The 13,668-nt window shown below is 44.8% G+C and overlaps 1 protein-coding gene across 5 annotated transcripts in view; it reads right to left on the minus strand.

The window, feature by feature from the left end:
* Positions 1–13,668, minus strand: part of GRK5 (G protein-coupled receptor kinase 5) — a 150,733-nt gene that overhangs the window by 77,439 nt on the left and 59,626 nt on the right. For all 5 annotated transcript variants that reach the window (XR_010081281.1, XR_010081280.1, XM_063405206.1 and 2 more), the window contains exon 2: positions 11,211–11,306. Coding sequence is in view for 3 of the 5 variants with exons in the window: in XM_063405206.1 (XP_063261276.1) it covers positions 11,211–11,306 (96 nt within the window). In the remaining 2 variants the exon portion in view is untranslated. The remainder of the gene's footprint in view (positions 1–11,210; positions 11,307–13,668) is intronic.

A 13,668-nucleotide genomic window follows, 5' to 3' on the forward strand; every position in this document is an offset into this window, starting at 1 on the left:
GTGCCTTCTCTCTCTGAGGCAGTCAAAGGAAAGGCTTTCTGATCCCTTCCCAATTCATGCTGTAAGTGGGTGAGTTGGCAGCAAGATGAGATTCCCTTCCTTATTGCTGCCTACCAAAAAGGGAAACCCTGGAAAACTGCCAGATCTGAGGACTTGTTAGGGAAATACGAGTTTGTTGATGGGAGGCAAAAAACAGATGAGGCAGAATTCCACATAATTCTGCCAGCTAAAGCATTGTTTTGACTTGCATCAGTAGAAGGAAGCTATCAGCTAATTTACAGAGAGAATAAAGGCTTTTGAGGAGAAGTGATTTAGCATCATCAACCTCCAGCAATGAGTGAGACAGAAGGCTAAAATCATACAATCATAGAATAGTTTGGGTTGGAAGGGATCTTTAAAGGTCACCCAGTCCAACCTCCTGCAGTGAACAGGGGGGTTTAGGAAAAAATTATAATCTGTCCTTGGGCATGGAGAAGGACAAGTTTTCTCATATGATATAGATAAGGAGAAAATAAAGGACTATCCATATGATATGGACAAGGAGAAAATAAAGGTATATCCTACCTATGCTAAGAGTTAGAGTGAGCACTAATGGAGCCCTCTGCAGATTTCAGAGCCTATAGGTGCTTTACCAGGAATTGGTTGTGGGTGATGGTTACTTTCCACTTAGTTCAATGGTGTTATTGGGAACAAAATCCTACCCCTTTGTTTTTGAGCAAGGATGGCAGGTCTCCACCAGAGCTCCTTTAGGATTTTGGAACAGAGGCCAGCGTGTGCCAGAAAACTTGCAAAAACCACATGGCTACAGGGTGGATCCGTGTCCTGCCTGTCTCTGTGCTGGCCCTGCTGTAATCCCAGCCTGGGCTGGTGCACAGAGCCCTTTGCAGAGCTCACAGGGAGTAACCACAACCTTGTGTGACCTTTGAGTTGGCAGCTCCTCCGCCGGGTTTGAAACTTCGCATTGCCTCCTTCCACTCCCAAAGATCTCACCTAAAGAAGAGGATTTTTAACTCATAAGAAAGGCCCCTGCCCCCTGAGGAGGCTTTGAGGTAGATTCTAAAAAAGACACTGGTCCCAGTCACAGGACTTGGGGCTGTCCATGGCAAAGAACAGGGAGAAAAGGCTGCGAGTCTCCCTCGCAGCTCTGACCACTGATTCATAGTCACACTGGCATAGACAATACTGACACAGACAGTATTTTTAGAAGTTGGTTGGGGTTTTTTTCCATAGAAGATAATGAGGTTATGGCGCCCCGTGGACACTCACAGTCTCCTGGGCAGGGATGAAAGCAGTCTTAGAAGGAAAGAGTTTCTACCTTGGAGGAAGAAAGCCTCCATGGAGCTGAGGACAGTCATGAGGTCCACTCTCAGCATTGGGGCTGCTAAACAGCTGCTCTTTTCATGCTGGCTCTTCTCCTCCCACAAGCAGAACAAGCCTTGGGAATACTCCCCGTGATGATACGAAGGGGATGTATCTTTATTTACCTACAGCTTTTCCCCTCAGCTCACCCACTCTCCTGTGCTCCATTCTCCATCCTCCCCAGGCACACAGAGGCCTCCAGGAATCACCAGTGCCGTTGTTCCCTCCCCAAGGACAGGTTGGGCACACCCTGTCACCAGCACAGAGGTCTTTACCAAAGATTTCCCACCTAGTTACTCATGGTCAGGCTTACAGAGATCTGAAAAGGAAACCTGAAAAGGATCTTGCTCGAAGTGCAGGGCTGCCAGCTGGCTTTGGCTGCTGGAGAGCTGATCAGCATAAACATGTCACACTTTGCTACATTAAATCAAATATCCCCTGTCACTCAGTGAGTTCCCACCACGTGCTTCTCTCTTTTGCATTACAGAGTCAGAATTGTACCTTTGAGGGTGTCCCTGCTTCCTTTCTAGACCTCTCTTGAAGCTCAGTGTGCTGAAGTCACTGCTCATGAAACGAACCATACCCACACCAAAAGGTCAAATGCGATGAACCTGGTGCTCAAGTGCTGAATGTTGTTTGTTTGGACTGATCAGAATAGTTCTGAAGTGACTTACTCCAAATTCTTCCTGTGCTCAAAACCATGTTTCTCCATAAGCCATGTTTACAAATGCCAAAAATATTTTGAACCAGGAGTTATGAAAGCCTGAAAGCACTTACTTATAGAGAGCTGTTTCAACAGTGCAAATACTTGTATGTAGTTGAGCCAGGTCCTGTTGCTCATGAGAACAGCCTTTACCAATCTGTCAACACTGACCTAACTTGTCCAAGAGAGGGCTCAGAAAATCAACGTGACGTGGAGAGACCTTCAAAGAGCCACTGTGCAAACATACAGCTGGTGCAGGGCTGGAGGATGGTGAAACCTGGCAGGTACAAAGAAGTTTGTAACCATCTCCAAAGATTAAATTTTTGAGTGTCATTTAATACTACAGAGACTCCCCATCTGCTGAAATTAGTCATTCTTCTGGAAAGGTAAAACCTTTCACATTTTTCTTAATATACTAAATTGAATTGTAACTTAAATGTCTTGGTCCATAACATATTTTTAAGGATTGTAAGAGTTCAGACTCTTTGTTGAACAATTTTTCACTGGCTTTACCAATATCAGGACAACAGGGGGTTCTTTAACAATATCAAGTATCAGTCTACCATCCTGCCCAAACCTGGGAGACTTTTTCACAGTTTGCATTATACTATCCTGCTCTATAATTTTGTTTCCTTTCCCTAAACTGGACTTTCACTCATCCTTTCCATTAGTTCAGCAAAGGGATAGCAGTTTAGGGCAGAGAGTATTTTATTTTACCTGTCTTAAAATTCCCTGGCACCAGTTTAGCATGGTAAAAATGTGATTAATAAGTAAATAACAGTACTGGCACAACCAGGGGCTCTGTTCAGAAATGGCCTCATAGCTCCTGCTTTGATTCTGCTGAGTGGAGGTTCTATTTTAATAACAGTATTTAGCAGAATTCATGGCCATGCCCTGATTTCTGACCTACAGAGCACAGAGAAATATTTCAAATTATCACCTCCAAGTGTTTTCAAAGCAGCACAGAGTGATTACCTGAAAAATAAATGGAATCTCTCAACGACTTCAGGGACTCAGCCAAACCACTGAAAAATCAGGCTTGTAACATTCCACATGTGAATTCCTTCATGCTGTCTTGAAACCAGAATTAAAAGATAGGTGTGGGATTATCTTAAAAACACTCAACCTCTCTTTTCCTTGAAAGCTGGAAGCCATGAGCACAAGGACAACAACAGGCCATATTTCCACTAAGGGACTTTCCCTGGTGGATGACTGCTCCCAGAAAACCCTTAACAAAGCCCAGCCACAATCCTAGAGGCCTCTGTCGTAACCAGCAGAAGCCAAGTCAAAATAACACTTCCTCTACCAGCTACTCTAAATGAGTTATTGTCTTCAAGAAGCACCAAGTTTGGCTAATTCCATACCCCCCGGAAGCCTGAGTGTATCCCCAAAGGTGAGGATTTCAGGCTGTTCACTTCACAGCATCCCTGTAAAGAAGTTCTGGTAGAACTTCTCTCTCCCTTTTCCCTCCCTGCAGTTCCCTCCTTCCATTGTAAGAGAGCTCCTGCACAGTTAAATTTAAGGGAAACTTTCTCTCTGACTCCAGCAGAGCTGAGCAGAGCCAGCCAAGCTTTGTCCTGCCACCACCTTCCCATCACCACCAGGAGCAAAGCTACAGGGGAGTCCTGCAGGGATAAGAGCAAGGTTTTACCATAAATGCAGCCCTACCTCTCATTCCCCATACCCAGCAGATGCTGAATTGGTTTTAAAATAAATTTCCTTAACAACCAAGTACTACTATTTAACAGGACCCGTGAGCACTTCTATAGCATTTTACAAATCACTGCATAAGTATTAATTAGACTTAATGACTCATATTACCTAATGAGATAATGAAAAACCCTGCAGCTCACAATATCTACTTCTATTTTCAGCAAGAGATGAAATGGATCTTGTAAAAGGATATATTCTCTTCTAATTCCCTTCCTGCATATCCTTGTAATAACATTGGAAAGTAATTCAAAATGTGCAAGTCGTGGCATTTTCTTCCTTCTCAGTTTGCAAAGGCTAATACAGTCTTTGCCACAAAACACACACACAGAAGTTTAGTGATATTATTTGTTCCTCAGGACTCTTTCTGTTGAAGGATGACTGCTGGGGGCTCACTTTTTGGTAGGGAGAAGTGGATTTGCTGCCCGTTCTTTATGGAGAATAGCAACATCTTTCTTGCTTTCTTTCTGGGTTGCCCCTGCCAAGGTAATACTTAATGGATTAAGTCTTGTGAAATAAATTCTGTAAATAGAACGTGGACTGAGATCATTTCAACTCATTTCCCCTGCGTCCCCTTCCCGTCCTGGAAGCTGTCAAGCCCAGGCAGCCTGCAAGCAGCCTGTTCTCCCACTGTTAGTCTTGAGTCTCACTAGATGCATAAAACAGCTTGTTTTTCACATACTTTCTGTGATGGCATTAAAAAAAAATTACAAGGAGAAAAAAAAAAAAAAAAGCCCCAACCCTTCTCAATTCCACCCATAGCTATAAACTGGATACAGCTAATCTTGCAAGGGCACCAAACATTGCTCTGTTTGTGCACATTTCAGCACTAGAAACCTATGTTTATGATGGAATTACAGTTGAATCTGAAGGATTTTAAAGAAAGGAACTGAACCAACTGTGGGTTTGTAAACAAACAATATGGTTTTGACGTCAGCCATATCATTTCATGTGCTGGAACTGTTTCTATCATGTGGCCAGTTGCTGCCCCTGAAGGGTATCTAATTTAATTTAGATGTATTCACGATATGGGATAGCATGTCAAGGCCAAGGAACTACAGGGTAGCTCTGCAGAAAGGTCTGTGCTGGAAAGATTGCATAAGCTGTACTTCGAGGGAGCAACAGAGACCTTTTGGCTCAACGAAGAGAGGGGAAAGTGATGTCTACTGCAGAAAAAGGAAAAAAGAAACTGAGGGGAAAGGAAGTGTATGCAGTGGGCACTCTTAAGGGAAGGACACTCTCCTTTAGAAATGAATCAGTTTGAGGTATTTTTCTGCATTAATGTAATCCAAAAAGCTCTGCATAACTTTTTCCAGAGCAATAAATGCTATCCACAGCTTTCAGGAGTCTCTCCAACTTTGTTTTCAGTCCTTCTTGGGTTCTTCTCTCTGCTCTTTCTGTACTGGCCCTGCAGACAACCACCATGGAGGATAACTCATGTCAGGAGATGTGTTTGGCACCACTCCAGCACCCATGGGATCACCACAAGCTGGTGCTGGTGCTGGTGACCCCGGGGTGATGCAGAGCCCCATTCCCTCCCCGAGCACCTGGGGCTGCCAACAAACCCCAGGTGAGGGGCTGGCACCTGGGTGATGGGAGAACAACAGCAAGATATCCCTTTGCTGCTGCTGCTAGTGACTGAAATATGTCTTCTGTTGCAGGTATCTAAGGGCACCAGTGTGGGAAAACTGCTTTTCACACAGAGCATGATTCTGATTGCTAAAAACCTCCCCAACCTGGCGTCACCTGAATTTAAAGGGATGCCCTGTGTGGTTAAAAATTTTTTTTGAGCCTACAAGTATACCAGCTTGGGCCTTAAATGATATGAATTTCTCTAGAAATACATTTCAATTAAGAGTATAACAACAATAAGGTACATTGTCTTATTTATTTATTTAAATATTTTTACTAGGCAGCATTTTCTACTCCAGTAGTTCTAGTTCCCCAGGTTTCCAGGAAAGCCAGCTCCTGCCAGAGGTGGTGTAGAGCTCTGTGCTGGGTACTCAGCTCTGGCTGTGCACACACACTCCCCAGCAGCATCCTCCCAACACAGCTACCCTGACTCCTACACATTTGGAAAGAAAAGAGGAGATGGTTCCCCCTGTGGTTACTTCATGCCATGGAATCCTGACTGCTTGCAGAAAAACTACTTCCAATAAAAATGGAAGGGTTTTTTTCCAAGGAAAGCTAACGCTTTCTACCAAAAAAATATTTCTCAAAAACTTAAACTCTAGTTTTAGCCAAAAACACATGACCAGCCTGAGGTGTAGGACTCAGACCAATACTACCAGACAATCACAGAAGTTATAAGCAGCTGAGCTTGGTTATTTACAGTGGAAAGCAAGCTGCAATTCCTTCCTTTGATCTGTTTGTTGGCTTCAGGATTACATTTCCCAACCACGCTTTTTAATCACTGTAAACATCAGAGGTGAAGAATCTGGTGGAGAGAACATTGGCTGCTCCTTTGTGTTTTTGATCAGACCGGGCTTTGATGCCTTTCCTCTCCCAGTTCCAGTGCCTGAGCTCTCTATGTGACAGCCCTCAGGCTCTGCAGTGCATTTCCTTGCCCACATCTCCACCCCTGAGGGGACACAGCCCCAGGGGCGATGCCCTGTGCAGTGAAGAGGGGCAGGGTGCCACAGTGACCCCACCATGGGCACTCACAGGCTGTGTTGTCACTCAGCCTCAGGCACAGCTTCCCTCCTGAGCAAGCCTGCAAACTCACACTTTGCTTTTTTGCAAGACCCCTGGCCCATGAGTTCCTCTCTGCAGTGCTGGAAAACCTCTGGAGTCAAGAAATCTGAGAGTGGCTGGTGGGAATTCATGAAGGATGTGCCAGCAGCGTGCAGCAGAGCAGGGAGGTCCAAGCTACCTCTGAACGAGACAACAGGGGTACAGCAGGAGGTTTCTGCCACAGGATGGAGCTCAGTGCAGGCTGCAAAGCATTTCTAGGGAGCTCCACAAATCCTCAAAGCATCTGAATCCTGTTGCAGAGCCTGCACCTCCAGTTGTGCCTCCAGGCAGATAAACTGCAAAGTGACTGGGGAAAAAAAATCGTGTAGGTGAAGGTCTTGATCATGTTTGAAAAAGTACAATAGCCAAGAGAGTGGGGGAGAAAAGAGCCAGCTTTTGTAAAAAGTGAGCATGTGAACTCTGTAGTTTCAATTCTGTCCCACTTACTCTGTTCACCAGCTCTACAAAGTGCTTCTTACACAGAAATGTATTTTTACCAACACTGAAAAGAATGTGCCAGAAGCTCAAGCTACTTTTACTCTGGGTAAATGGGATGCAAATGCCATGTAAGAGGTAAAATGGAAAAGCAAGGATTTTTTTTAAACCAAGAATGGCCAAATTAGTATTAATGGGGCTGATCTTTCTGACTGTGAAATCTCATTGAATAAAAGTATTTAACAAGAGAAATCCTCAGTGTTCTCTTCTACCTGAGCATCATGCACAACCAGAAACTGCTTTACCAAAGGAGTTAAAAGTTTTCTGCAATAATGCAACAAATCACTCCATGCAACAAACACAGACACATTCTGTGGCAGTTTCCCCACAAGGTTCAATCTATGGGGTAAAAAAGTCTTGATTTATTATATAGCATTTGGACAGTTGCAAATGAAAGTTTGCCAAAGATCAGAATAATCAACTCTTTCACCCAGGCAGTTTTTTTATGCAAGAAAAAAGCACAGAATGGGTCTGAGCAAAATAAATAAAAATTCCACACTTTTAACCAACAGAACCTTTTGCGTCATTCAGAAATATTTACAGACATCCAGAATCTTTTATCATCAAAAAGACGCTCTGACCTGTCAAATTACAACTTTTTCTCATATTTTTCTTTAGCAATGGCCTTTAAACCGCTGGGTATCTCTAACTTGTGGCATCTCTTCATCTTGAGTCAAATGCAGGAACTTTTAAAGCTGTTCCTTGCTATTTTTTTCCTCTTCCCTTCAAACACCTCTCTTTTGCTAAGCTGTCATCTGTGAGTTTTAAAGATAGCAGAAGCCCATCTACAGCAGCATCCATCACATGAGTCATGGTAACTGTGCCTCAAACATCATTTTTTTATTGATTGACTGGGCCTCTGGTGCCAATGTGGAAATCCTCCACCCTGGAAAGGGCTGGCTGTTTTAATACAATTAAATACAGCCAGGAAGAGGGCTGCAAATGGAAACATGCATTAGCCATTCATAGTATACAAGCCTCTCTCAGAGCCCAGTAAAGTGCAGCATCCCTGCTTCCCTTGCTTATTTAATTAGCACACAATGAAGGCCACTGAATTTCCCTGCAAAAGGTGTTGCGTACTTTGGACAAAAAAGAAAGGAGAAAAGAAGTCGCTTTTAAGTCCAGTCCAAAAAAATAGCTCCTTGGCTAAATAGCACTTTTAATAAAGATGTTTCCAGTGTTTGTTTATTTATCGAAAAGCAGTGTTTCTCTCGGGTGTTTTGATTTTTATTTCTGTGCAGAAGAAGGAGGGGAAAAAAAGGGCTTTACTAAGCAAGTCTTTCAGTGAGACACCAGATGATGGATAGTCAAACACAGAGTCTCCTGTAAACACAGAGGTAACCAAAAGGTATGAACTGACTCATAATTGTGTCAACACAGGTCGCAGACCCTTGGTTTATTTCAGCCTTCCTGTTTTTCACAGATTTCTTTTCACACTACGCTATTTTTTTTGAGACACAGACTCTTTTCAGTACATCTTAGCGGGGTGCAAAAGCACACACGTTTTTACACCAGAACGTGGGCATCTACACACACACGCAGGCTGTGCTGCCACAACTACAACAGCAGCATTTTCCACCTATTGCTTATGGCTGCATTAGACTAAGCTGTGCAGCCCATGACTGCTCTAAATCAAAAAGTCCATCCCTTTCCTGCCTCCAGCCTCTCCCTGGAGGCTCTTGGGAAGCATCCAGAAGAGAGGAATACAACAAAACCTCAACAGCCCAGTGCTCCAGTTCATCCAACCCTCTAAGACTGGCTCTGATTTTTTTTTTTAACCTAAGTGGCAAGACTCTGTCTGACAGAAAATGCTGGGAGGAGGACAGGCAGCAAAGAGGTCTGTGATGAGCAGAACCTGCCTGTATTTGTCCTGATCTCTAAACAAATTGAATTAGGCATAGCTTTTACCTTCTATAAAGTTTAGAACCATGGTTTGGGTTGGAAGGTTGGAAAGACCATCTAGTTTCAACCCTGCTAAAAGACCTTCCACTAAAAGCCCCATCTGACCTGGCCTTGGATAAAAAAGCCTTTCTGGGCTCTCTATTTCATTCTTAGCACTGACTAGAAGGTTAAGAAATGATTAGGGTAGGGGCTGATGTGCAGACACCCTGAGACACTGAATCCCCTGAGAGTCCCAGAGCAGCTGAAGGGCCAGGGAAGATGTTTCAGTGCTCCCTGGACCTGTGGAGACACTAGTCTGAAATCCTGAGATCCTTTTGAAGGACTTGCAGAAGATAACAAATGAAGAAGGGTTAAAGCCAGGGAAATTGTTCTTCCTCAGCAGAGGCAGGAAAAGAAGCCACTCATGGCCAGACTTCAGTGACCAATGGCTGTCCCTGGGTATCCAGGGAACACAGAACCCAGTGCAAGGGAGCTGCAATGGATCCATCCTGAGCACCCACATGAAAAGAACTTAATGATATAGACCCACCCACCCAACAAAGATGTGTCCTGTATGAGCAAGGAGAAGGTCACACAATTGTTCGTCTGGGATGTTTCAGCTTCAGAGATTCACTGAAAATGGTAGAGCCAGCAAGGACAGGAGGCCTTCCTCAGGCTGAGCAGTGCCTAATTCCTTGTATAATCACATCCAGCTCAGTGGGAAAGGGACTCAACAAAAATCAGTCACAGAACCAGGATTTGGACCTTATTTCCCACTGTGGAAAAGGCAGTTACTAAAATTCCCAGTTAACAGGTAATCACTGTAGTGACTGAAACCAAATCCACCCAGAGATCCCACAATGGCTCTTGCCTGGTTACATCACCAAATCATTCACCAAAAAAAAAAAGCAAAACAAATTACACCAGGGTGAAGCTAACACACACACTCAAAAGAGCCATAACTAGCATTGCAGAAACAGAAATAATTGGCAGACTTAATTTTTTTTGAAGACTACTCATTTTAGGATAGTACCTTTGCAAAAAGAGAGCATTTTATCTGGAGTTATTTTCCCCTTTGGAAACCAAGGCTGACAGAACAATGGGGAGAATTCCCTTTGCAAATTACAATATATTAAGTCAGATTTGCTTCCAGCAGGTTCTGTACCTTCAGAAATTGCTCAGGCTTTGCATGTTTGTCAGCTGGGAAAAAACCTATACTATCTTCTCCTGCCTCCCCTCTTTTACCTCCTTTTAGTTCTACAACAGAAGGTGAAGGAAGAAAGTTTTACTGAAGGAGACCACGAAAAGGTTTTGAAAACATTCCAGATATTTTCTTTGCATAAACATGCTGTGTATTTCTAATGTAAATAGTGCCAGGGCACTGTCACTCAGACCACAGGAGTTCACCCGAGTTAGACAAATTATGCTTCCTGTTATCTCTGTTGTTACAGATTCTTGCCTTTCATTCATTCCTTGCCAGTGGCTGGATTTTATGTGTGGGGGAGAAAAGGAGCCTCAGATGCTGAAGTTAACCTCTTGTGGTGAGACCAGTAATCCTGGCATTTCCAGGGGAGAATGCAGAAGGAGATAGCTACTAGCCTTGTCTGCCAAGGCAGCAGTCAAAAGAATGCTGAAATTTGGCATGTGTGAGCAGGAGAAATGCAGTGCTATGAAAATGGACACTGCAAGCTCCCTGCCAAATCTGCAGCATTTGGCCCACATGAATAAAACAAATTAAGTTCAAAAAGTTTCTTACATGTCCTGTAAAAAACCTCCACAAAGCTGTGCTGTGGCTGTGAGTAGGGGATGGTGCTGCTGAGCAAACCGGCCTGGCAGAAGCAGTGGCTGCTGCTTCAAACATCACATCCACACCATAATTAATACTAACTTCAGCTACAGTCAGCAAGCCTCATTTCCTCCCAGATAAGGAGATACTTATTAGGAGGGAATGCAGGATGTGATGAGGGGATTCCTTTCTGGATGTGTTTTTACAGCCACACTGGTAGGGACAGGGTGAAAGCCCCTGTCCCACATGCCAGGCACTGTCCAGCTGTGAAACCTCTTTGGGTCCTGGAAGCTGTGTATGGAAAATAAATGTCCTGGATGCTGCCAGCCCCATGCCCTGCCCTGCAAGTGCATCATTCCAGTCTCTCCTGCCTGGTCCACAGCCCCTCTTAGGAACAGAAAACACTGAGTTTGCATGGCAGCACCATGGGAGGAATGTGCATTGCATCCCCACCTGTAAACTGATTCAGTGCCATTCTAACGAGCCACTTCTGATAGAATGTTTTATTTATGCAGTATTTCCAAAGAAGGGAAAAGCTCTTACCTATTGTTCTTCGGAGATCTTCACACTGGCTAATGTGAGGGAATTTCAGGATTTCCTTCCACTTTTTGCTTTTGCCTTTGCGTTTCCCTCCACCCCCTGCAGGGAGAGAAATATCAGGATTAGGTTGCTTTGGGGGCACAGTTCCACCTAGAGTTTACCTGCCCAGTCACAGTTCTTATGGATACCAGTAACAATTGAAGACATTGATGTACAAGCAGATCCCTGGAAGTGTTCAAGTAAAAGGTCGAACAGAGCTCTGAGCAATCTGGTCTAGCAAAAGATACCCCTGCCCTTTAAGGTCTCTACTAAGCCAAACCATTCTAAGATTCTATGATACAGATCAAATTCCAACTTGTTTGACCTTAAAACAGCCCATGGAGGTGGCACATCTGGCAGAAGATCAGCTCACTAAAAGCTGGGAGTCCAGGCCTGTTGCCCACCTGGTCCAGCTGAGATGACAGTGCTGCCTCCAACATTACCTCCTCCCCAACCAAGAGCCTTTTCACTCAAGTCAAACAATCTTGTAAAATTACAGTTCACACCTTTTCAACACAGATATCCCGCTGATGGTTTTGGGACAAGCCCTGATTGTATCCCAAAAAACGTGCTGAAAACTGAAGATCAAAACTCAAATCCCACCATCCCCTTCCACCCTCACATTACATATCCTGCCAACATGGCACTACTGCTGCTGTTACACACTCTGGTCACTGCTGCTTCCACAGGAGAACTGTAGGAGAAAATTAATAGCTTCATGAGGAAAAAAATCACTTATTGGTTCTTCTTTCTGTTCTGCTTGGAGAGGCTGTGCAGCCAACAGAGGAGGAGTATCCCTCCGGACGGGAAAGCCCAGACTGGGATTCTCCGAGTCACTGCATCTGCTGCAATTCAGTCCCTGCACACAAAACCTGATTCACTTGAGTCTATTTTACATGCACTGGCATGCTGGATGACTAATTCAGAGCTCAGTTAATTCTGTGGAGGGATTGGTAGAGTCACAGACTGAGAGTGTGTTGGGTCCTGGATGACATTGCAGGCTATATTAGGAGAGCACTGACTCAAAAGGTAGCAGACCACCAGAGAGAAAACAGGACCCTCTGCAAAAAATTACAAGTATTGCTCTCTGTCGGGCACTTCTGATCACACAGTGTCACCTTTGGCACAGATGAGCTTCTTTTGCATCTCACCTTTTATTCCTTTGCTCTTGATGGCCAATGGTTTTGTCATCATAGAGCCTGCCTTGAATTGTTTTAAACTTCTTATTGACAGGAACTGATTGTATTTCTACAACGTGCAAAGTAGAGCCGAGATACCTGCACTGGCCATACAGGAACCACCTTGTGTGGACTTCCAGGAGCACAGCCCTGCTATCCTTTCCAGGAATTAGACTGCAGCAGAGCACAGAGAGCTGTGACTGCCTCCCCACCACACAGGATTATGCAACACAGATGTACCCCTCGGGCCTGTAATGAATTCTGCTTCAACTCCCCCTCTTCAGTGCATCCCAGCCCTGCTGCTGAAATCATTTCCCTCCCCATTCTTCTACCCGCAGCATCAGAGAGCTTGTCTTGCTCTCTTGGTCTGGCATGCTGAGGGCCTTAGGTAAACTACAAAGTGCTGTTAAGCATTTTATGGGCTGGGGTGAGCACTGTGATCATCTCCTCACCAACTTCTGGAGCACATTTGTTCACAGATGGCTCTGCTCTGGCTGCCAGTGGCCACGGGGGTTGGATTCAGCAGCCCTAAGGGTCTTCATTGGTTTTCATGTCCCCAAAAGCCCACTACTGCAATCCTGCACAGCAGCTCCTGCATGCCAGGCTGCCACCTCCACTTGCTCCTCTTTTCCTTCTCTTCCAGGGGCATTTTCCTTTGTGCATCTGCCCTTATTCCTCATCACACTGTACTTACACTTCTCTCCCTGCACCCTCCCTTCAAATACTCCCTGGGAACATGATCCTTCCACCAGGAATTCCTGCTTCCTTCTCTCTTCCAATCATTCTCTATGGCTGCATTTTCTTCTGTGAACCATTCTTCCCGGAACTTGTCTTCTCTTTGTGTTTTCCCTCACACTCATTTACCTTAGAATCCCAGAATCTTACAATATACTGAGTTGGAAAGGACCCATCAAGATCATCGAGTCCAGCTCCTGGCCCTGCACAGGACACGCCAAGAAACACTCCTGTGCCTGAGAGTGCTGTCCGAATGGTTTTTGAACTCAGACAGGTTTGGTGCTGTGACCCCTTCCTTGGGGAGCCTCTTCCAGTCCTCAGCCGCCCTCTGGGTGAGAAACCTTCTCCTGATACCCAACCTAAACCTCCACGTGCCCCTCATTTCTGGCTGCTGCTACTGCAAAAGGCAGTGATGCGAAAGGTCTGACAGAGATGCTGCTTGGGGCAAGCAGGAGCTCTCTGCCCAAGGGATGTGCAGCTGCCTGGGCAGCAGTGCCTGCTCCAACAGC

The sequence above is a fragment of the Prinia subflava genome, chromosome 9 (assembly GCF_021018805.1).
Source record: "Prinia subflava isolate CZ2003 ecotype Zambia chromosome 9, Cam_Psub_1.2, whole genome shotgun sequence".
Taxonomy (NCBI): Eukaryota; Metazoa; Chordata; class Aves; order Passeriformes; family Cisticolidae; genus Prinia; species Prinia subflava.